This window comes from Phalaenopsis equestris, unplaced genomic scaffold (assembly GCF_001263595.1).
Source record: "Phalaenopsis equestris unplaced genomic scaffold, ASM126359v1 Scaffold000240, whole genome shotgun sequence".
NCBI classification, from domain to species: domain Eukaryota; kingdom Viridiplantae; phylum Streptophyta; class Magnoliopsida; order Asparagales; family Orchidaceae; genus Phalaenopsis; species Phalaenopsis equestris.
Window position 1 is genome coordinate 2,666,476 of NW_018164682.1, and position 25,773 is coordinate 2,692,248.

The 25,773-nt window shown below is 38.2% G+C and overlaps 1 protein-coding gene across 2 annotated transcripts; it reads right to left on the reverse strand.

Annotated features, from left to right (window-relative positions):
- Positions 1–567: 567 nt before the first annotated feature.
- Positions 568–25,110, reverse strand: LOC110024023 (LEAF RUST 10 DISEASE-RESISTANCE LOCUS RECEPTOR-LIKE PROTEIN KINASE-like 2.1). 2 transcript variants are annotated; one of them, XM_020723737.1, is made up of 3 exons: positions 24,224–25,110; positions 15,264–15,299; positions 568–1,890 (listed from the first exon to the last, which is right to left on the reverse strand). In XM_020723737.1, the coding sequence occupies exons 1-3, from the start codon at positions 24,984–24,986 to the stop codon at positions 839–841; spliced, it is 1,851 nt and encodes a 616-aa protein (XP_020579396.1). In that variant the 5' UTR covers positions 24,987–25,110; the 3' UTR covers positions 568–838. The 2 variants fall into 2 exon arrangements, with proteins under 2 accessions (XP_020579396.1, XP_020579397.1); XM_020723738.1 differs by lacking the exon at positions 15,264–15,299.
- Between the last annotated feature and the right edge of the window lie 663 nt (positions 25,111–25,773).

Sequence of the window (25,773 nt, forward strand, 5' to 3'; positions counted from 1 at the left end):
ACCCTGTGATTTTTCCTTTTTTCAAAATTTTCACATAAAAACTTATAGTATTTCTACCTGTTACTTCAATTACCTGTGTGTGTGTTGAACTTTCATATAGAGCTAAGACACTAAATAATCACTCTATCACCGTGAATCTTCTGACACACATCAAATATAAACATATCATAATTATTCTTTAGAATAAAATTAGGTTCAAAATTTTGTTACTAACATTGTTATTATGGATTTTATTCAAATAAAAATTTGAATCTAACTTTTCTTTCAAATTAGCACTTTTTAACTACTTGGGGAAAAAAAAGAGAAGCAATAGTTGAGAGAAGAATACAAGGTGACGAGAGGATAAAAAAGAAGAAACACAATAATTTCCTCTATAATTTTCTTTGCAGTCATAATGAGAAATCCTAATGTTGTGCAAGCATGAGTGTCAATGTTAGCACTGTATTGTTGTAGATAAGTGCAATAATGCTAAAATGAGCATGCTCATTCTACATATAAATTTGCTAGAAAATTATGTGATGTTAGGAATAAGTAATACACCCCATAGTTCTTTGACACCGACTCCTCAATGTCTCATTACTTTGTTGTTTGATCATATATATTATTTTTCTTACAGTATCTTGAAAGACTACAAGAAAGAGAGTTATTACACACCTTCTTTATTGCAGCGGAATATTTTCTGTGATTGGACTAATGCAAATATTATTGAGATTCCTGCAAAATTGCTTCCCCTACATAACATCTATTCCTGTGATTATTTTTTTAGGAATCAACAGTTTTTTGGGACACAATTCAATGATGTACACAAAGCAGTTACAATGCCACCTACAAAATGACACTAAGGAGAAGCAAAGTAAGGCTTTGGTGGTAATTCCAATTGATCAATGCTGCTCTGCAGCATATCAACCACCTTGCTCATTGTTGGTCGACTCCCAGGCTTCGTCTGGATGCACCAAAGCCCCACCAAGCTCATCTTCTTCGCTATCTCCACCGTCTCAGCAGTTACATCCAGACCTTCCATTCTCCCAATCTGATGAAAATTCTCATAAATCCAATGCGGAAAATAGTATCCACTATCACTCTCATTACAGCTCTGTGATCTGTTACTTCTCACTCCCACCATTTCCAAAATCATCATCCCATAGCTGTAAACATCCGACTTGCTCGACACTACTCCAAAGTTTCTGGAGAACAACTCCGGAGCAATATATCCTATCGTTCCTCTCATCTCTATAGCAGAAAACATGCTATCTTTTCTCAGACATAGCTGCGCAAGACCAAAATCAGAAATCTTCGGACAGAAATCTTGATCAAGCAGTATGTTGTGCGGTTTGATGTCGAAATGTACGATGCGAGTACTGCAACCACGATGTAGGTACTCGAGTCCGCGAGCTATGCCAACGGCTATTTGGTACAGTTTATCCCAACCGAGAGTGGATTTTAAATTATCAGCAAGTGAGCCGTTGGGCATGAACTCATAGATAAGAGCTCGTTTAGAGCCTTCAGAACAGAAGCCTAAGAGACTTACAACATTAACATGAGAAGTCCTGCCGATGCTGGCCACCTCGTTAACAAATTCATCGCCGTTGCCTTTCGTTCCACTCAGGAGCTTTACGGCAACCGAACGACCGTCAGGAAATTTGCCTTTGAAGACGGCACCATAGCCACCTTGGCCTAACTTCTCAGAGAAAGATTTGGTTATCTTCTTCACGGCTGAATATTTGTATCTTTTAGGGCCAAGATATTCATATGAAACAAGAAAGGTTTCAATTGTTTGAGCTATGTTGTTCATCTTCCAGAAGATAAAGGTGTTTAATCTGTTGCTTTGGATAATGTAGAAGTACAGAGGTATGCAAAGCAATAGCAGGCATATCAAAGAGGCGCTCAAACCTGCAATAATGTTGTAAATAAAAATCAGATTTAGACAAAAATTGAATAAAAGGAATTTATAGTAGCAATTAGAAAAGAGTGAAAAAGATATTTCTACAAAGACAAGGTAGACAATTGTGATAAGGCAAGCCATGATTGTTTCTCTTATCAGGGCCAAAGGATTGATTGCAATCGAATGGTTTTGCAGTTTGAAATTTCCATAAATTTTGGCTAAGTTCTTGCGTGGTTGAGGAATATTTAAGAGCAGATATTTGTTGAATATTATATAGCGATATTAAATAAGCTTTTCTTTGAGGATGAATTGTTAGGTATGACTCATATACCGGAAGTTGGAGTTTCTTGAAGTGAAGAGGTGTGTTTCTTGAAGTGAAGAAGTGTGTCTCTTGGTGAAGTTGTGTCTCTTCATATTTTGTGGGTTGGGGGGAGCGAGGGCGTGCTGGTAATTTATCTATGGATTTTTTATATGTCTATATATATGTGTAACTCATGGGTATGTAATTGAACTCCCCCTCTGAAATAGTGAAACTTGCCGTTCGCTCCCGATGATGTAGGCATCTTTGCCGAACCTCGTAAATCCCTGTGTTCTTCTTCTAGATTTGTTTCGATTCCTGTGTTTTTCTTCGCCCTAATTTCACAACAATTGGTATCAGAGCGAGGTTTTGTTCTAGAGCGGAGGAGATCGATGCAGGAAGAAGGAAGACGAAGAAGAACAGGAATTCAGAGGAAAAGAAGAATTTGTGGTTCCGATTGCGGAGAGCGAACGAAGGCGCAGACGTTGGAAGGCTCGCAGCAATTACTTATTTGGGGCGCTGCGGTAGAGGATTCAAAGGCAGCGGCGTGATATTCGTGGCAAGAGTTCCAGTTCCGTGGCCAACGGGAGGGAATCAAAGGAATTTTCTGATTTCTTGTTGGCAGACGTGAGAACTGTCGGAGACAGGCGTTCTCAGAGAAGATCGCGTGCAGTTCGCCAAGACGTTCGAACAGAACAGGCCTTGGATCGCGATCAGGATCCACGAGGAGGTTAGCGTGTAGTTCGCAAAGCTCTGCGAACAGAGGGCTTGGCAGAGGTGTTCGCAGTTCGGCCGAATTTTTCGCGCAAAAAGATTCGCGAACAAGGGCATTGGCGAATCGTCGCTTGCGGGCGGAAGGAGTTCTCGCCGGAGTTCGGGGCAAAGCATCGCGAGAGGGCTTCTTCGGCAGAGGACGCAGAGGTTGCTTTGCGAGGCGAGAATTTTGCGACCGAGAAGGCTTCGCACAGGTCGCGACGTGGAGAGGTTCGACCGCAAAGGTGTACACAGGCGTCACGGGTTCCGCGAACAGGCGCAAGAGTTTCGCGAACGGCGGTTATGGCTGCAGCAGTTCGCGGCAGTTGCTTCGGTTCGGTAGTAGGCAATTTCCGCAGGTGGAGGAAGCGGAGGCAAAGGAATACCGGAAGAATCCTAAAGGAATATTCCTTGCTAGAGGATTTGCCTTTGGAAGTATAAGGAAGAAAATTTATTTCCTAGAAGTGAATTTCTTTGCCGGTGTGAAGAAATAGCTAGAGGTTCACCAGTTTCATAGAACAGTTTGCGAAGAGGGCTGCAGAGGAGTTCGCGGGTTTGTGCAGTTGCAGTGGAGTTCGCGGGTTTGTCGCACGAGGAGTTGCGGCATGTGCAGTTGCAGCGGAGTTCGCAAGTTTGTCGCACGAGTTGCGGCATGTGCAGTTGCAGCGGATTTCTCAAGTTTGTCGCAGGACTTGCGACATGTGCAGTTGCAGCGGAGTTCGCAAGTTTGTCGCACGAAGAGTTGCGGCATGTGCAGTTGCAGTGGAGTTCCCAAGTTTGTCGCAGGAGTTGCGGCATGTGCAGTTGCAGCGGAGTTTGCAGGTTTGTCGCACGAGGAGTTGCGCATGTGCAGTTGCAACGGAGTTCACAGGTTTGTCGCATGAGGAGGTGCGGCATGTGCAGTTGCAGTGGAGTTCGCAGGTTTATTGCAGGAGTTGCGGCATGTGCAGTTGCACTGGAGTTCACAGGTTCGTCGCAAGAGAAATTGCGACAGATGGAGTTCGCAAATTTTGCGGATTGTTCGCAAGTTTGTCGCAGGAGTTGCGGCAGGTGTTCACAAGTTTGTCGCAGGTGCAGTTGCGACAGGTGGTGCTTGGCCAGCGGAGTTCGCAAGTTTATTGCAGGTGATTTTGCAATAGAAGGAGTTTGGTTCCGGTGAATAGTAGCCATGTTTTGCGAACAGAGGAGTTCGGCCAGCAGAGTTTGCAAGTTTGTCGCAGGAGTTGCGACAGGTAGAGTTCACAGGTTTGTTGCAGGAGAAATTGTGACATGTGGAGTTCGGCTGGTGTCCGCAGTATTTCAGCCGAATTTTTGTGCGAACAGGAAATGTGCTTAATGTGAAAAAATTTAATTCACGAATCACTGAAAACTGCTGGAAATTGTTGCAAATTGACAGAAGAAATTTCAGGTTTATTTGAATTTAATTGTGGTGTGTGTTTTGTTTCCATGCAAGGCAGCTAAAATTCGCACAGGTAAAATTCACTGCAGAATTAAATTCGAATGACAATGTCTTGTACAAAATTCAAGATAATGAAGTTCGGCGGAACATGAAACTTCAGATTGTTGCAAACAAATGTGAAAAATTTGTTGGCACAAGGAATTTTTTGAAGGCATTGCGGACTATGAAACCTGACGGTAATATCTATAAACTGTTGGGGAGTACAGTTGTAGATGGAGAGTGCACTCTGTCGGATCATATGATGGAAATGCAGCAAGTATGTTGACCAAGTCAGGTATTCTCAACAAGTTCTTGAATTGCTTGAACTTGTTGAATGTTAGCAGTTGCTAGTTGGCATGGTTGTCCAACCCACTACGGTGTAAGAAACTCCATGAAGTATTTTCTTCTAAAGAGGTTGAATATTCACTAAGGTGGAGATTTGTTTGGTAGACGCATATACCGGGTGATGCATATCTCCTAAGGTGTCTTGGCGAAGAGGTGCGTCTCTTGGCGAAGAGGTGCGTCTCTTGGCGAAGAGGTGCGTCTCTTGGCGAAGAGGTGCGTCTCTTCATATTTTGTGAGTTGGGGGGGGAGCGAGGGCAAGTTGGTAATTTATCTATGGATTTTTTATATGTCTATATATATGTGTAACTCATGGGTATGTAATTGAACTCCCCCTCTGAAATAGTGAAACTTGCCGTTCGCTCCCGATGATGTAGGCATCTTTGCCGAACCTCGTAAATCTCTGTGTTCTTCTTCTAGATTTGTTTCGATTCCTGTGTTTTTCTTCGCCCTAATTTCACAACATGAATGCTAGCAGGTGAGGATAGCTCTATAAGAGGGGAAAATTATGTTGTGGTATATTGAAAATTTAAAACGATCGACGACGAAGCGAAAAATAGAAACAGAAAATTCACGCCAAAAGAACACACAAATTTATGTGGTTTGACAAATTGCCTACATCCACGGAGTTGCAGAGGATTTTATTAATTGAGGAATTTACACTAGTGGATCGTCTCCAATTTCAAGAGCGAACTCTTTCTCTCACTTATTCTCTCTTCTCTCTACATCGAGATATACCGAAGAAGAAAAAAAACATACAAAAGAAAAACCTATTTCTCTTCTACCACAATCTACCAAGAAAAAATCAAGGAGAGCAACCTTCTTCTTACACTATCTTCTTCTTCCTTCTGCCAAGCACGCAGAAACGACTAAGAGAGAGCACCTTGCGAAAAACAAACCTTTTTCTATCTTCTGCTTCCCGTAAGCCTCAAGAAGAATCCAAGCCGAGAATCTCTGCGAACCGAAGGAAGGCTTCTTTCGCCAACTGAAGGAGGCGGAGACGGGAGGAGCGACTGTTTTCGCGAACGTGAAAGTCGGGATGAGTCGGGATCGAGGGTTTCACAAACTGAAGGAATGGAACGTGACGGGAGGAAGGAGCGACCTATTTTCGCGAATCGAGAGAGGGAGACAGGAGCGTGAGGCGGGGCAGTTGCTTTTTCTCCTCTTAATTATTTATTTATTTCTTTGAGTCGGGCTCCACACTCAACAAATCTCCCACTTGGAGACCGGTTCACAGATTGCAACGTTCTTCCTCCTCAAACTGATACCCTCTACTGGTGGTGTCACCCTTCAAACATGAATCTTCCACCTCTACAACTCAAGCAACTCAAGACCACTGTCTTCACACCAAAAGACCAACTGAAGTTGCGCACAACTTTAGTTTTTCAAGTGTAACACCCTTTGTCAACATATCAGCAGGGTTCTTGCTTTCACAAATTTTCCAAGCAACAAATGTCTGTCATCCAACAATGATCGTATGAAGTGATATCTGATCTGAATATGCTTAGTCCTGGACTGAAATGTTGGATTCCTGGCAAGAAATATGACACTCTGACTATCACCGTAGAGTATGCCCATCTGATCCTTCTTGCCCAATTCTTTCAAGAAACCCTGTAGTCATATCATCTCATTTGCAACCTCTGACACTGCTATATACTCAGCTTCTGTAGTAGACAACGAAACTGAATAATGAAATTGTCTTCTGCAGATTAGAGCCACGTGATACTGCAATGCCGCCAATAGTGTAAATATAGTATGTAGTACTTCTTCTAGTCTCAATGTCTCCAGCTAGATCAGCATCAACATAGCCCTGTACCTCTGAACTTTTTCCTGAGAAACACAAGCAAGTTTCTGCAGAGCCTCTTAGGTACCTCAAGATTCATTTCACTGCTTCTCAATGTTCCTTTCCAGGATTACTCATATATCTGCTAACGACTCTCACTGCATGGGCAATATCAGGTCTGGTGCAAACCATAGAATACATAAGTGAACCAATAGCTGAAGCATAAGGAACCTTACTCATGTGATCTCGTTCCTCCTCTGACTTGGGTGAATGATTCTTGCTGAGTCTGAAGTGACTTCCCATGGGTGTGTCAACTGATTTGGTCTTATCCATGTTGAACCTGCTAAGCACATTTTTCACCACATTTTTCACATACTCAGCTTTTCACATACTCAGCCTGAGAGAGTCTCAACATGTCTCTGACTCTATCTCTGACAATTCTCATACCAAGGACTTGCTTTGTCGCTCCCAAATCCTTGCAAAGTGCTCTGACATCTGCTCCTTCAGATTATTGATCTCTTTAATACTAGCACCTGCAATAAGCATATTATCCACATACAATAGTAGGATGATATAGAAATTGTCAAAATATCTGACATAGCAACAGTGATCTGTCTGACATCTATTGTACCCTGCACTGTGCATGAAATTATCAAATTTCTTGTACCATTGTCTAGGAGCTTGCTTCAGGCCAAACAAGCTCTCCTTCAATCTGCAAACTGACTTTTCCTTTCTCTGTACCACGAACCCTTCAGGTTGGTGCATGTAGATGTTTTCTTCAAGATCCCCATTAATAAAGGTTGTCTTCACATCTAACTGCTCAAAGAAGAGATTTTCAGTAGCCACCATACACATTATCATTCTGATAGTTGTAAGTTTCATCACAGGAGAGAAAATCTCGGAATAATCAATACTGTACTTCTGCTGAAAACTTTTTATAAGTCTAGTCTTGTACCTCTTATTGTCATCATGCTCAGTCTTCACCCGATACACTCATTTGTTGTGTAATGTTTTTTTCCCAGATGAAAGATCTACTAACTCCCAAGTCTGATTTTCTAACAGAGAATTTATCTCCTCCTTCATGTCAAGCTCCCACTTGCTCGAATTTTCATATTGCAATGTTTTTTCATAACTATGATGTTCTCCACCATCTGTCAACAGAATATAGTTCAAAGTTGGAGAATAACGTCGTGGAGAACGTCTAGCCCTTTCTGACCTGCGAACTGCAACTGTAGGGGTAGACTGCTCTAAAACTGACTGTGGAACAATAGGAACAATAGGTAGGAGTGGATGCCCCGGATCCACTCTCCTCATCACCTGCATCTCTATCCTGCATTGTGACCTCTGGTAAATCATCAAATCTTACCAACTCAGATTCCTTCAGTGCTGTTTCAAAAACTATACTGAACTTGTCCTTATACATAACATTCTCATTGAAAATCACGTTCATGCTCCTTATGATCTTCTGACCCTGATTATCCCAGAAACGATATCCAAATGCCTCATCTCCATATCCAATGAAATAACACCTCTTTGACTTAGCCTCAAGCTTACATAGAGCATCAGGATTATAAGAAAGACAACAAAAAGTCTTAAGGTGAGAAAATTTGACCTCTATCACACTCCAGACTTCTTCAAGTAATTCACAGTTTAATGGAACATATGGTCCCCTGTTGATCAAATAAACTGCAGTACTAACCGCTTCTGCCCAAAAAGTAGGTGGTAGTCCAGCGTGCAATTTCATGCTTCTAGCCCGCTCATTAATGGTCATGTTCATGCGCTCTGCAACACCATTTTGTTGTGTTATTCCTGAAATGGTCTTCTTCATCCTAATTTCCTGAGCTGCACAGTACTCCTTGAACCCACCATCAATGTAACCACCATTATCAGACCTCAGACATTTCAGTTTTAAACATGTCTCTGTCTCAACCATAGCCTTTCACGTCTTGAACACACTGAATACATCAGATTTATACTTCAAGAAATAAACTCATACATTTTTGCTATGATCATCAATGAATGTAACGTAGTAACGAGAGCCTCCAAGAGATGTCACTGGAGAAGGTCCCCACACATCTGTGTGTACAAGATCCAGCTTTTCTGGCTTTAACGTTCTACCACCTTTCAAGATACTGACATTCATCTGCTTCTCCATAATGCAACCTTCACATATGCCAAGATCAATTGACTTCAGTTATGGTAGCTTACCTCTGGACTGAAGTTTTTTCATACATTTCTGACTCATGTGGTCAAGTCTGCAATGTCACAACTCTACTGTGCTCTCTGCAGCAGTAATATCAATATTGTTAATTAAACCAGTAGTCATATATAGCGTACATATTTTCTTACCCTGAGCCAGTACCAGTGCTCCTTTTGTAACCTTCCAGGTGTTATCAGAGAACGCTACTGAATGTCCACACTCATCAAACTGTCCAACAGAAATAAGGTTCTTCTTCAGTTCACAAATGTGTCTAACCTTTGCAGAGTCCACGTGTTCTTGTTTGAAAGTGCAATGTCAATATCTCCTATTCTTACCACGTTCAGAGCTTCTCCATCTGTCAGATATACTTTCCCAAAGTCATCTGCAACATAATTTTGCATCAATTTCCGATGGAAAGTTGTATGGAAAGAAGTTCAAGAATCCAGTATCCAGTCAGCAACAGGACTATGAACTGTCAGCAGTAGTGCATCATGTGATTCTTCAGTTACCACATTCGCACTGTCATTCTCCTTTCACTTAGGATTCCTGCAGTTTCTCCTTATGTGGTCAGTTTTTCCACAATTCCAGCAAGTTACTTGTTTATCAGACCTTGATTTGCTTCTGCTTCTGTTCTTTGATTTTAATCTTCCCCTGTTTGAGTTACTGCCATGTGACCTCCCTCTGGAATCAACATTTAATGCCGAACTCGAACCTGAGATCTCGCCAGAATCTTTCCTGCGCACCTCCTCAGCCAAAATCAAATCACGAATATCTTCAAATTTCAATTTAGATTTACCTGCAGAATTACTGACAGTCATCCTCAAAGCTTCCCAGCTATTTGACAATGAAACCAATAAGATCAGTGCACATATCTCATCATCAAATTCAATTTTCACAGATAATAATTGATTTGTGATAGTATTGAAGATAGTATTGAAATCGTTCAGGTGGTGTTGTACAACAGACGTGTCTTCTGTCATCTTCAAATTGAATAATTTCTTCATCAGATATACCTTGTTATTCGCCGATGACTTTTCATACATACCTGACAGGGCTGTCATAAGATCTGCAGTCGTCTTCTCCTTGACGACGACGTTGTGTGCAACGGAGTGCAACGGACCTCGATAGGGTCGATCAAATAACCCCAGAACCTGTCAAACCAACAAATTTCATTCAGCATCATCCATTCTTTCAGGTATTTTCCCCAATAACGAAAGATGTAGTTTTTTCTCATAGAGGCAGTTCTCTATCTGCATCCTCCAGTAACGAAAATCTGTCATCGAACTTCTTGATCCCTGAAACTTTCACTTCATCTGCAGTCATTGTCTATGATACCAGTTGTTGTGGTATATTGAAAATTTAAAACGATCGGCGACGAAGCGAAAAATAGAACGAGAAAATTGACAACAAAAGCACACATAGATTTACGTGGTTCGGCAAATTGCCTATATCCACGAGTTGCAGGGGATTTTACTAATTGAGGAATTTATACGAGTGGATTCTCTTCAATTTCAAGAGCGAACTCTTTCTCACTTCTTCTCTCTCTCTATACACCGAGATATACCGAAGAAGAAAAAAAACGTACAAGAGAAAAATCTATTTCTCTTCTGCCACAATCTACCAAAAAGAAATCAAGGAGAGTAACCTTCTTCTTATACTATCTTCTTCTTCCTTCTGCCAAGCACGCAGAAATGACTGTGAGAGAGCACCTTGCGAAAAACACTACTTTTTCTGCCTTCTACTTTCCGCAAGCCACAAGAAGAACCCAAGCCGGGAATCTTCGACGAACCGAAGGAAGGCTTCTTTCATCAACTGAAAGAGGCGGAGACGGGAGGAGCGACTGTTTTCGCGAACGTGAGAGTTGGGATCGAGGGTTTCACAAACTGAAGGAACGGAACGTGATGGGAGGGAAGGAGCGACCTATTTTCGTGAATCGGGAGAGGGAGACGGTAACGTGAGGCGGGGTAGTTGCTTTTTCTCCTCTTTTTTTTTAGTTATTTCTTTGAGTCGGGCTCCACACTCAACAGATTGTTATGGCATGTTAGACTGAATTTAATCCCACATTGGCTAAGTCAAAATATGTTGGTGTAAGAATATCAAATGAGTGGTCCTCTCCTATATATTCTGTAGGCTCAAGTTAACGTCTTCTAATTTCAAATCACTAAAATCTTATTTGTAATAAAATGAGGAATTTACATACATGGCACTCCAAACTTCATATTTTAGATATTTCACATCTAAACTTTACTTTTTAAATTTATAGCACTCAAAATATTATAATAAACACAAAAATAACACTTCTCCATCAAACCAAATAATTTGCCGCCCGAAATAGCTGCTGAGAAGGCAATGACGGGAATGCAATGTACAAAGACCTCTGAAACTCTCATCTTTCTCCTCTTTCAGCTTAGCTCCTACACGAAATCATCGAGGAAGATAACCCTCATCTTTCTCCCGCTTCCTCTCGCCCGCCTTCGCAAGCTTGAGCTTCTCTAAATCCCGTAAATCCTTGATTTAAGCCAAAATGGTTTTTTTTTTTTTTTTAATGGGGCGGATGCGCGGGATTTAAAAATGCCTTGCTGATTGGCAGGCATTAAGTTAAATCCTACTTAACTCTCACTTAAATCCTGCTACCAAACAGTCCCTGAAGTAACATTGTTAAACAGGGAGCTAAAGATGTAAAATTAGAATTTTAGGTGTGAAATCCATAAAATAAGAAGTTTAGAGTGCTATGAATGTAAATCCCCCTAATAAAATTTATTATTGTGTATAATAGGCAACATGCCAAACTCTAACTTAATGGTTGTGTATTAAAATTCAACAAACTTTTGAACTCTTTCTAGAGGTCCAGAGTACAAATTTAGAAACTATTCAAACATCTGAGAAAAGATTTTATTTGGAAAGAATAAACAGTAGGGAACAATATTAAGACATTAACAAAAAGGGATCAAAGAACAAAATAGCAATGCCACCATAATTATTGTTTTTGCAAAAGAAAAATTATAATCCTCACCTTAAAATTACTTAATAATTTGAAAGGTAGAAATTAGTCTCTAGAAAATGAATTTATGATCAAAGAAGAAGATTGGTGATAGGGAAAACAGACAAAAGTATCTAAAAGATCAAGAGAAGTAAAATAAATACATAATTTTTTATTATTATTTTTTTTTATTTTTTTTTTTTTGCAACTGCATAATTCTTTGCAACTGCATAATTCTTCAACCTTTTTAAATTTATTAGTACATCTTGACACTTTTATATATTCAAAGTAACCATTAATGGTATCGTTATTAGGATCATAACAATTATAACCAGATCAAGCATAACTTTTAATACATAGCATAAATCTTAATTGGCTCTAATTTGATTTGATTGAATATGATTTAAAAAGTGCTCAAATTGACTTATCGGATGAATTAGGGCCCAAATTAGCTAACACAACTAATTGAATCCATAAACACATGCCTGTATAAGGAGGAGGTAGGTTGTGACAAAAGGGATTGTGTCACCTCTAGTTGTCAAGGGACTTGACGAAGGCGGACAAGTAGCACAATTTGCCTCTATTTGAATGCAAAATTTTATAAAATGCATTGAACTAGTTAGAATTTTTTTTAAATAAAAATGTTCTAGTGAGAGAAAAGAGTTACTTTATTTCTTAATGTGCATGCAAGCTTTCTCTAAATTTGAACAATGAAGAAGCGCGTCTCCTGAAATATATATTATCCATAATTCAAAACTTTAAGCCACTAGAAGTATTATGATGTCGCCATGAACATTCCCATACTTCCCAACCACTAAATGGAGGTGTGGCAAAGACGATGACTAAAGGCAATCATAGATAATTGCTCAACCAAGACAGAAATGCATGAATTTTGATGATGAGGCGTGTGCAATATCACTCAATATGATCTGGATAAATATAAATAATATTTCATATATTCATAGATTGCCTATAGTAAAGCCTATAAATAAGCCTTAGGTTTAATTATTCATGAGTACTTTCTTGAAACTAAGAAAAGCGCCTCAATAATTTCTAAAACAACCAATTTGCTAAGGCATTCATCCCTTCACTATTCATTATGACATGCTATATTTCTTATCAAAACAAAAAATCTTGTCCGCTACCACCATAGATCCCTCAAAAAATTCTTATAATTATGGTTGTGCCACATGTCACACAACAAACTTTTCATCCTAGCTCAACAGAATTTGGGTTACGAATTCTAACAAGTCAGGATTGCAAAGTATATTTTTTTTGTCTAAATTAAAATTCTACCAAACCATTCTTCCTCCTTTGCTTAGCAATTTTTCCTTAGTAAATCACCAGCTACACCAACCACCTTCATCAACAACCCATTTGTCTTAAAAACCAGTCAAGTACATTTGCTGACATCCAACTAGCCCTCTCCATTGTCATCCATTCATCTGGTTCATTTTTAAAAAATTGAGAAGACCACCCTTGAAAACATCTAATTGATCTCCCTCATAAACATCTAATTGATCTCCTCCACCATCTCATCAATATTCTTCAATGACATAAAGCTCACATATTCTCATTGGCCCTGTAAAAATTTCCACTTAATTTAATATTATAAAATTTTACAGCTAATGAAACCTCTATCTTATGAAGTCCCCTTGTTGCTTTAAATCTTACAAAAGCATCCCTCTAACAGTTCAGAATGGGACAAGACTTCAAGCACACATTATTACTAATAGTGAAATCATAAAATGGGCGAGATTCTGTGATTTTTTTAGTTACGAGTTTTCAACATAAAAATTATCTTGCCTTCATTAGTTATTTGTGTGCTTTCCTACTTAACAGGAATTTTTCTGGAGTATAACAATCGTTATCTTGTCCTTTTAATTCCCACTTCCCAAAAACAAAAGCATCTGAAATTTTTAAATTTAAAAAAATAATTTACCAGCCTTTATTGCTATACTCTTTCAAATATTCAATTTTTAAACAGAGAAAATATTAGGACAATTGCCAACTAGACAAAAGGATAGGTTTGGAAACCATACAAACAGAAAGCTAACTAGCACTGCTTGGATGTTACTAGAAAATGAAGTAAGAAATTATAGCCACACTAGATTTGACCAAAGCTAACAACTAAATAATATTCGCTACCACTAGGACTGTAAATGAACCAGAGCACATGATGATCAACTTGAACTCACTCAACTAATATTCGATCAAGTTCGCTCAAATTAGTAAATAAACAAGTTGGAACATTTTTTTCAATGCTCGAAGGTTAAATTAACTAAACATAAACTAGTTTCAACTCGTTTATTTATGTTCTTCAATAAGTACTTTATTAAATGTTCAGTATTAAACTCAATGATAATTAATATTATGTATGATATATTATTTAAATAAAATTTGATTAGCTAAAAGTTATTTAATTATATATTTTTAAAATTAATATAATATAACTTAATATCAATAATATTTTAAGATTATTATTAATTACAAATTTATTTTATTCATGTATGTTTACAAAATAACCCAATTTAGTAATTAATGTATCATTATCCATTACATTCAATCTTTCAACTTTTTAATATTAATTAATTATAATTTTATAAATATAAAAGATCTATTTATTAATTATATAATATTACATATGGTAATTTTTTTTGTCCATCTATGGACAATACATTACTCAACACTCAACAGTTTAAGCCTATCTTTGCCCTTTAAGTAGTTTTGTTTCACTTGTTTTACATGAAATGCTTTTTAGCTAGGTAAGTACTCATAATTTGTTTAGCTCTTATTAATTTTTGTAAGTAATTTATTTATTATTAGTGAAAGTATGTTAATTTAAAACAATTCTTTCTTATTTCATTATTTCAACACTCAACAGTTTAAGCCTATCTTTGCCCTTCAAGTAGTTTTGATTCACTTGTTTTACATGAAATGCTTTTTAGCTAGGTAAGTACACATACTTTGTTTAGCTCTTATTAATTTTTTGTAAATAATTTATTTGTTATTAGTGAATATGTATGTTAATTTAATACAATTCTTTCTTATTTCATTATTTCATTGAGCTAACTTATTAATATTTATTTATGTTATTTGATTGCAAAAAAAATTACTTGTAAATTATATACTATCTTTATTACCTCGGTGTAAAGTCTTTAGATATTAATTGGGAATTTATTCAAATGCTTATTTCATTGGATTTATAAATTATTTGTAGATAAATTTACATGAAAAAGTCAACTATAAACATTACTCACAAATGCTTGGCTCGAGCTCTAGCAAAAAATGAACAAACTTATAATACGACAAAATCAAGTCCAATCCATGTCATACTCTACTTGACTCAGCTCGATATAGCCATAACTAGCACTTACCATAAGGGATGGACTAATTATTTTAATCAATTCAAACACTTGAGTAAGTCAAAGTTGATCAAATGCATGGAGTTCATAATGCTATATCATATTCAAGAGACAACTATCTTTTATGTAGTCGTATTATCGTATATAGAGTTCTCAGCCAAAAAAACCTAAATGAGTGGAAGAAAATTTTATAACAGTACATTGAAGAATTGAAGAGAGTACCTATTATGACTTTCCAGGTGACATGTTTATTGCCAGCTGCACAGATATAGAAGCAGCAAAAAGTAAGCATAGCATTCAAACTAAAGCAATAATATCATGTAATTACTGGAACAAAAATGGTAAATTATGCAAATAATTGCAAAACAATCAGCCAAACATAACCATGTTGTACAATTTGATTCACATCCTAAAGCTCCAAGATGAAGAAAATATTTGTAGGGTGAAAACATTAGCAGCTCAAATTAACACCAATATATCAGCAAATAAACATCACTAAACCAGCACAATACACTAGCAAGCAAATGGACTATTAGAAACTCAATTATTAATTTACTCTTAATTTGAGATTATTCTTCCCTCTTAAGTGCCTCTCAAACAAAAACATTATCCATGTTTCAAGCAATTCATCAAACACTTTCAGGATCCTGAAAGAGAAAAAAACATTTAAGATATAAGAACTCATACCTAAGGAACACCGGCCACTGGCACAGAGCAACTGATTTTCCTCACCAAGCTCAAGTAATACGCGCACAACCCCCGGCGGCGATGCAGGCGTCGCATATAAGCCTCAATCCCTGATGCAGAGCATCACCTAACCCAACCTCACCCTTAATCACCAAGTCCACCACCGCTTGACGCATCAAAACTTGTACTACTGATGCTCTCCCCCACAACATTCATGCTCCCATTGCCAACCACGTAAAAAAGAAGCGTTCCCCAGATAGCAGCTCAAATTATGAAGCCCCGGCGGACGTCCACCTGAAAACGTGCAATTTATGAACAAGTTGATAGTTTTATCAAGGTCTGTGCACTGGTCGAGTGAGGAGTCAACGGTTGTGTTGACAAGGGGAACAGGGCAGGAGCTGCCGATAAAGTTGGCGTCGGCGACTGAAGTGGAGATTGGTACAGTCGATGGCCATGACCTGATAGTCTCTGTTGCTAATGGTGGTCACCAAGGTGGTGTTATTGATGCATCGAAGGGAGTAGCCGGGTTGGCCATAGAAAGAAGGCCGGCCATCTATTTGAAATGGGTGGGAGATGTGATATTGAGGCCTCCACAGATGAAGAGGCGGGGCCTGCAATCCAAGTAGTTCTGCATCGGTTTGAGGCCAGTGTCGAAGTTTTGAGAAAATTAAGCTGGATAATACAGATCAGGCTTGTTTATTTTCCTTTTGTTCCATTTCATTAAATAATAATTTTAAATCTATTTTAGATATAACATATTCTGTATAATTTATTTTAGATAACTTAATAATATATGTTCCTAATCAAAATATTCAACTAAAAAGAAAATAAATCAGAATAAAGATATTGAAAATAATTTAAATTCTCCTAATTATAGAAATTATAGAAAACTTCTAATTTAGCTGTCTGATTTCCGTTCTTTCTGATTGACAACCATGAGAGCAGCACAGATAGAAAGAAGAAAAAGAAGAAGAGTTGGAGAAACATTTTGCTGAAAAACCTTCTGTTTGATCATTGCGAAGGGATCATTTGCGAGGAGGAGAATGCAAAAGAAGAGGTCAGTAGGGCTGTGAAATTAGCTCTATGGAATCGCTCGAAATTGGATTCTAATTTTAATTCGATTTAAGATCGCAAAATATATTAGATTTTGAGTCATATATGGAGCTGCTCAAAGCCTCAACTTGGTTCAAAATCGGCTCAAACCATTATGAACCACAAATCTATTTCGATCTAAACTCAATCCATTTGAGTCAATTTCGAGTTGGCGTGCATGTCAAAGTAACCAAAGAAGAAAAGTTGAAGTTTATTGATTGTTTCATCGACCTAATCTGTGGTGTAGGGTTGAAAATTTAGATTAGGAACTTATTCAAAATTAATCCACTTTACATATATTCAGTTTAAATTTGATTCATCTATTATAATAATCAAAATATTTAACATAAATTTGACCTAGTCATAACTAATTTAATGCATTTATTATATATCATATAATTTTTTAGATCAATATATTTGATGTGGGCTAGAAAATTCATGATAGTAGAGTAATATATTATCGTTTTAGCGTGGTACAAATATTCAGCACACGCTCAGAAGTGAAAAAACAACTGGTAGTGACAACATAAGTTTTTACGTGGAAAACTCGTAAAAGAAAAAACTGCAGGGTCTGACTTAGCTGAAGAATTTCACTATAAAATGATACAATTACAATCACTTGTCTCACAGGCAGGACATAATTACAATGTCTCCCAAATTACAAAGTTGACGTGCGAATGAACATATCACAAGGAGTGTGCGATGGACAATGATGATGGATGGCAGCCGACGAGTGGTCGTCGACAGTAGTCGACGGTTGATGACAACATGAGTGATGTTGAACTTTAGCTCCTCAAAGTTTCAAGCTCTTCCTCACGCTTCAAGCTCTCTCCCCCTTCATGAGAGGGGTGGGGCTATATTTATAAAGTTTCGGGTACAATTAATGTAGAAATATGAATAATTTTGATCAAATGGCTCAAAGGACTTCCCTCGACCAAAAATTGTTTGATGGACATTGAGTATCTTAATAATGTCAGAATTGAGCAATCTTGGGCTCGTTTGACTCGTCTTGTCAAGGCGCTTGATTTGGCTATGAAGTTGTCATATTCGATATCAATTTAACCTTCTAAATACGCTTGGAAAACTTTCAAAAATGGTTTAATGGCTTGATCTGAGCTAGATTTGACTCGAATTGGACCAATTTTGGTATCATTGGGTCTTTCCCATTGAGTCAATCATTTCGACTATAAGATTGTTGAATTAGACTTCTGTATGAATTTTTTCTATCAAAATTTAAACATGTTTTTTCAAAGATATAAATCGAGATCCGTGTCATGCCTTGAGATTCATATTGGATGATAAAAATTTATTGATAGTGTATTAGTTGTCCCTTATTTTCAGGCTGGACCAACTTTGTTGCCCAAAAATATCAAGATTTAAAGCTTTTCATTTTTGTTGTGTGTGTGTGTGTATTATTACAATTACAATTTATCTAAAGAATAATAAAAACATGTAGATTTTGTAGCTCAATTGATAGAAGCCTTTTGCCTAGTGGAAAGAAGGCGTGTTCGCATTCCTCCAAACATAGAGAGAAAAAAAGTTTTGTTTCTGGGGTCATTGGGCGGGCCAAAAATCGAGCTTGCGGCCCGCACTATTCCTCGCGGGCCCAGAAACTAAGCCACTGGAGGGGCCTACCGACGTGTGTTGTTCCTTGCGTACCTAGGCTGGATGCGAACCGACTATAGCTGGGCCGATGTAGGAACCTATACTAATGTTGGGAGCCAAACTGCTGGAGCTGGACCAACAGGAGCATCCGTACCGCAAAATTTGGGCGAAAATAATGGAATTTGAACAGAGTTTTCATAATTCGAGCTAGTTTAACAACTTAAATAATGGAATTTAAGTAATTTTTCCTTTTTTTTTAATAGATTCAATTTCCTTATCTCCTTTTTTTATTTGTAATGAGGGAATTCAGAAGACTAAAGGGTGGAATATGAAAATGATTTCAGTTTTCTCTCTCTTTTTTTTAAATCTAATTGCTTTTAAGGTGAGAATTCCTCTTAAGCCTATATATAGAGGCCATGGATGAGAGAAAGAATCACAAGTGAGAGGAGGAGGAGAAAAAAGGAGAGTGTACAGTCGACTTTCTTGATTTGTTGGTGGCAAATCAAAGCCCCAAAAGAAGAAAGTCATCATCGTTCTGCATAGCAGACGATCAAAGGGATCTCCTTTCACATTACGGTACAGAAACAAGTCATCTCCATCTTGCGTGGTAAGAGATCAACAAAATCTTATTTTGTATTGTGGTACAGAAGAAAGACGTCTCGGTCTTGCATAGCCAACGATCAACGAGATCTTTTTTTCGTGTCTTTGTCAAGGACAAATTCATTTGGTCCTACGTAACAGGCGATCATTTTATTTCGTTTTCTGTGAAGGAGAAATTGTCTTATTCATGTGTAGTAGACGACCAACGATATTCTCTTTTGTGTTCCGACACAGAAGTAAGTCTTTCCAATTTTGTGTAACATACGATTAATGAGATCTTCTTTCGTGTTGTGATATAGAGGAAAGAGGTTTTCATCCTACATAACAGGCGAACATTGGGATCTTCTTTTGCATTGAGATGCAGAAGAAAGTTATCCCTGTCCTGTCCAGCAGGTGACTCAGAATCTTCTTGCTTTTTGCTGTCGCGCATTCCAGTGGAGATGACGAAATGTCAAAGTGTTACACCTACAGGATTTCTAACTATAGTATGTGAAGTGGTTTTGACAAGTGTTAAGGATATTTTTCCTTATGGTGAAAATAGTATAGTGTGAAAGTAGAAGAAAGGGGAAATAAAATAGTAGAATTTTGTGACAAGTAGAAGCATAAACCATCTTTATCCTATTCCAAGTGTATAAAGAGGTTTTGTTCAAATTGGTTTGGATTCTAGACAATCACTCTAAAAATCCCCAATTTGTACCCCATTAAGTTTAACCTCCATAATATTTGCATCTGCCTATAGTGTTCTTAGATTCATGCCCTATAGTTCAATATAATTTTTCTAATCGTTTATGTCATAGCTCTTCCGAGTCCTTACCGGTTAACAACATATTTTAATAGATCAATTTGACAGATTGAAAAGTAAACTAAGTGTAAAAGGAAAATCACACAATTTGGAATATAAACTAATTCAACATTCAATCCAACATTCTTACACATCCACCACATCACCATAAGGAAAAACAAGTAAATCTACTAAGAAAACATGGATACAACACTGGAATGCATTGAAACAAAGAGGTTCAACATACAAATGCATTTCAGAAAACCACAATTCCAAATCACAAATATACTTATCTCTCTCTCAATTTTGCCTTGATGATGCTCCACCCAAGCCTTTGATCTTCTCTTGCAACTGCTTAGACAACAACACTCACAAATCACTACACACACACACACCTAGACTTGCTTAGAACAATCCTAGAAAACTACAGAGAAAAAATGCCTCTAAAACTCTCTCATGCACCTCTTCGACTCCTGGCCTCCTCTATAGTTCTCCTTCTTCTCCTCTTAATTTCGTTCCAAACTGCTCTAAAAACCACCTCGAAATCGCTGTTGAACTGCTCTGAACCGTCTCGAAACTGGTATTGGCACCTAAGCGGCACTCTATTTTTGGTGTTATGGCCTTGGCCCTCAGGATTACGGTCATGCTGCCCAGTGGTTGGAGCCTAAGCGCCAACCTCTCGGGTTGCATTTTACTGGAATGGCGCCTATGAGCCATACTGATCTGGCGCCATGGACTTTCCCTTCAAGACTGAGGCCATGGCACTATGACGCCAAGCTCTCGGGTTCCGCGCTTGGTTGGCACCATGGCCCCAACCTTCACAAACTTCTTTTTCTTCAAATCTTCTACTTTTCGCTCTGTGTTTCTTCCAATTCGTTCAACTCCTAATACTTTTTATGCCTGCAAGAAAAATATATAAATATCTTTCTTTAAAGTGCAATTTCATTCAAAAAAATGTGCAAATATAAATAAATTCACACAAATTTTTCACACATCAGTAGCCTTCTGAGGCTTTTAATATACTTGTGCTTTTTGAGGCTTGTAGCCTTTTGATATCTTTGAGTTGAGACATTTAGGGCTGTCAAAATGGCTCGTTGTTCACAAACAACTCGTGTTCGACACATTAAGAATCTCGTGTTAGGCTCGTTAATTTTGTTCGATAAGTTAATGAGTCGAACACGAATTAAGATGTGTTCGTTTGTGTTCGGCTCGTTTTGGCTCGAAATACTACTCATCATATATATATATATATATATATATATAGTAGTATTTAAAAAAAATCTAATTAACTACAAGGCTACAAAGATTTATAATCAATTAAAATATTGATTAAGAAAATAGAATAAAAATTATTAAATTAGATTCAAATGATGTTTTAATATAAATAATAATTTTTAAATCTTACTCAAACTCTTATTTTTTTATGGTTACATGATTAGGGTTGTTAAAAGGACTCTTTGTTCGTGAAAAACTCGTGTTCGGCTCGTTAAGCAAACTAGTCGAACACGAACACACTTTTTGAGCTCGAAATATAAACGAGCCGAACACGAGCGAGCACTCGTGTTCGGTTCGTTTACACCCCTAGAGACATTGTCAACCACTTACTCTCTTGGAGTCTTTCTAGTGAGGACATTGTCCACTACTAGCTTCCCATCGAAACTTACCCCTTGGGCTTGTCTTCCAGGGGCATGATAGCTTTTCATCAAGTCTTGTCAACTGAGCTCGACCTCCAACGATACTGAATTTTCCCATTGAGTCTTGCCTCTTGGGCTTGACTTCCAGGAGCATTATAGCTTCCCATAGAGTATTGCCTCTTGGGCTCGACTTCCAGCGGCTTGACTTCCAATGGCATGATAGTTTCCCATCAAGTCTTGCATCTTGGGCTTGACTTTCAATGGTACTAAATCTTTCCATTATGTCTTACCTCTTGGACTTAACTTCCAAGAGCATGGTAGTTTCTCATCGAGTCTTGCCTCTTAGGATCAACTTTTAGGGATACTAGATCTTCCCATCAAGTCTAACCTTTTGGACTTGACTTCCAGGGGCATGGTAACTTTCCATCATGTCTTACATTTTAAGCTCAAATTCCATGGGTACCAAGTCTTCCTATCGAGTCTTGCCTCTTAGGCTTAACTTCCATAGGCATGGTAGCTTTCCATTAAGTCTTGCCTATTGGGCTCGAATTCCATGGGTACTTATCTTCTCATCGAGTCTTATCACTTGGGCTTGACTTCTTGAGGATAAGGATGGACACTTTGTCTGTCACTTGCCCTCAATGGGGCTTTCTATACAAAAAACATTTCGTGAGAGAATAAGGAAATTTCACTAAATGATAGTTTTTATGATCATTTTTAAAGCAACATTAAAAATCTTGCTCGAATAAAATTAGGACTTTATTTGCTCAAATAAAATAATTTAGAGTTGTACTTTTCATTCGATAACCCCAACGATTTTCTTCTGGTTCTCATCACCTCGTTCTTATAAGAAGTGACCTAGTTGACATTGGCATATCAGACGTTCAACTTCTTCTTTTAATTGAAAAAAATATCTCTGTTGAATGCCCTTTTGCCTGGTAGAAATAACAATATTGAGATTAGTCTCCACCATCTGAATTTCTCAATGGCATTGACCACTTGACGTCCTCTTCATCTTTGATGGTCATTAGAATGTTGAAATGTGACGTGTTGAGCGACGTCTACGGTTTGAATTTTTTTCGCTGTGAGATTTGATCGGTATCCTCGACGATATTCTTGAGCTTGCGCCCCGATAGCTCGAATTGTTCCTTGTGTGCACTGATGATCTCATCTATAAAAATTTGAGCTTCAACACGATGGACAAGTTTGGTGTGAGAGCGAACCGTCTCCCACATCAGTGATGAGTAGAGAGGTCCTGAGCGGAGCCCTCCAAGAAAGACTCCTCTCAAAAACTCTGGATCCACTCTCGGAATCTGGCGGGCTTCGGTGGTTGACATGATAGCTCGTATAAGTGGTTGACATTTAGAGTCTTTGGAAAAACTTAGTATAGAAGAGCATTAGAAGCACGGTGAATGTGCATGATAGCTCTATAGTGGTTGACATGCTCGTATAGGTCAGTTACCCCTTCGCATGCATCCTTGTTTGGGAGTTTAAAGTCTGCTAGGATGGGCGTTGGAGAACCGCCTCTGCCAAAGGAGAAGATTCTTAGAAGTTGCGGCGAGTGGGGAAGCGATCTCTTTTATCTAAAGGAAACTTTTCCAGAACTAAGCATTGCAGCTGATATCAGCAAAAACTAATTGTGGTATTTTTTATGTGATGATAAAAATTTGAGAGTTATGTATGCAAATATGAAAGCCCCTAATATCAATGCATGAGAATTGGGTGTGTCTTACGTATGTAAATGCCCCTAACATCAATGCATTTACAAAAAGTATTAATGCTTACAAATTACATAACTCAATTTTAGAACCTTCAAAACATACTGAATTCTAATTGATTATTACATTAAACTAACAGCTTAATAATAACATTGAACTATAACGCAATAATGCTCACAAATTACGACAACTTACAGCTATGTTAGAGCAGTCGTAATCAGGAGGCTTAGCAGCTTTAGTTGTCAGCTTTTACTGTTCTAATCAAACTAGAGTTCTCATTATTCAACCTTTCTATGACAATTAAACCTATTCCCATTTTCCATCTTCAAGATTTCCAAACAAAAAGATATTAGTACTGACTCTTCTACGCCCATGATTTATTTGCACGCGCTTAGTCCAACCGCTAGTCAAACTGCAAAAATTCAACCTACAGCAGTCACCTAAGACCAGGAAAGCATAATATGACTAAAAACTAAAACTCAAAAAAGTTTCCAATGACTAGGATAAAAATCTAGTTGCAAAATAAGATTCAAAATGTTCTTCTACAATTTGTTTACTCTGAAAATTCATTTTAGGTTCAATTTTATTTACCTGATGTAGTTTTCTTCATAAAAGTTAGTTCTTTATTTATTGAACTTACAAGCAATCACAAAATAAGCAAGATCCATTTAAATAATTTCACCATTCTTTTTCAAACAAGGAGGATCCCGGATTTTGATTGAGGGAAGATGAAAAGGCAGTATTTTCTATTAGTTATATGATATTATAAAATAATATAAAAAGTAGACAAAAACTCTCTAATAAACCAGCAAGAAAATAAATAAATAAATAAGTCATTCCAGAAGCGAACGAATGTAGCAAGCATGGAAGCATAAAGGCACCTGCTTTGGCATTTTCTCACCTCATCCTTAGCAGAAGAAACATACGTCCTCAAAAACGTTATACCCTCTTAAATCTCATCAAATTAGCACAGTTCGATTTGGTAACGGTAAAGGTAAGAGTTGAGCAAAGAAAAAAAAAGAAAAAACTATCGTAGAAAAGATTAGGACAAAGCGAAGTGCTTACAGTGAAAACAGGAATCAAGGTAGTTAGTTTCAGAGCAAAAGCACAAATGATCTCCTGGCCGACTCTCATTGTAACCGCACATCCCTCCGGATTCCTTACAATTCTGACACCAATCCATAACGTTGCTCCAAGTTAATCCGAACCCCTCTTTTAACGCCCCACCGAACGTCTGGTTGTTATGAACCGCCACAGCCGCCGTCTTGTCACAGCTGCCAAACAAATTTTCTGAAAAGGTCGAAGGCCCATTTCCCACTTTATAGTACGACTTTGTAGGCGAATAGGCCTCGTTCAGGCATGAGATTTCTAATAAGCCGGGCGGCATCGTCGGGAAACTGCAATTTATATAAACTGTGAGGTTGTGGTCGAGACTGGTGTAATTGAAAAGGGTTGAGTTAATGCTGGTGTTGGTAAAGCTTATAGGGCATTCGGTTCTCATGAAGTTCGAATCGACGACTGTGACAGTCTTCTGCTCATAATAGATATTCTGTACAGCATAATCCTCTCCACCGATTTTGATGGTGAGCGGGGCGGCTTCGTCATCCGGGTTGCAGTTAAGCTCGTATCCAGGGTAGCCGCAGTAACTCGGGCTTAGGGACAGGCGAAAGGGATAGGTAACGTTAAGGCCCTTAAGGCTTCCGCAGTTTAAATATTCAGAGCAGTTAACGAAGTGCAGATTGCTGGGCAAAGAAGCCGAGGTAGAAAGCAGAAGGGGGTGCAGAAGGAGGAGACACAGTGGCGATGGACACCACCGTCTTCGAAGCATTTTGGCAAATACCGTAGGGCGTATCTTTCCAACGAGACTGGAGAAATATAGCAAGGAGGAGAAGGTCGACTTGGTCGTCTGCGTCGGTGGTTGCCAATTTTCAATGTCCTCGTGTGAAAGCAATTTCGTCGTGGACTCACAGCCACTAAAAAATATTACGTCCACTTAAGTACCAGCTCGGGCTTAGGGACAGGCGAAAGGGATAGGTAACGTTAAGGCCCTTAAGGCTTCCGCAGTTTAAATATTCAGAGCAGTTAACGAAGTGCAGATTGCTGGGCAAAGAAGCCGAGGTAGAAAGCAGAAGGGGGTGCAGAAGGAGGAGACACAGTGGCGATGGACACCACCGTCTTCGAAGCATTTTGGCAAATACCGTAGGGCGTATCTTTCCAACGAGACTGGAGAAATATAGCAAGGAGGAGAAGGTCGACTTGGTCGTCTGCGTCGGTGGTTGCCAATTTTCAATGTCCTCGTGTGAAAGCAATTTCGTCGTGGACTCACAGCCACTAAAAAATATTACGTCCACTTAAGTACCAGTCCAATGAGGTGACAAGAAAAAAAAAATTAGTTCCGTGACACATAGTAATATTCTAGTGTTATTTCCTATTATTCTGATAACGGAATATTTTTTGTTTTATAATAAAATAATAATAGATTAATAATATTTTAATAACACATAATAATATCTGAATAATACATAATAATATTTAAAAAATATGAGAGAAATATTTTTTTATGTTGTTGAGCAAATTTTTTTTTTCCTGATCCAATATTTTCTCATAAAAGAGAA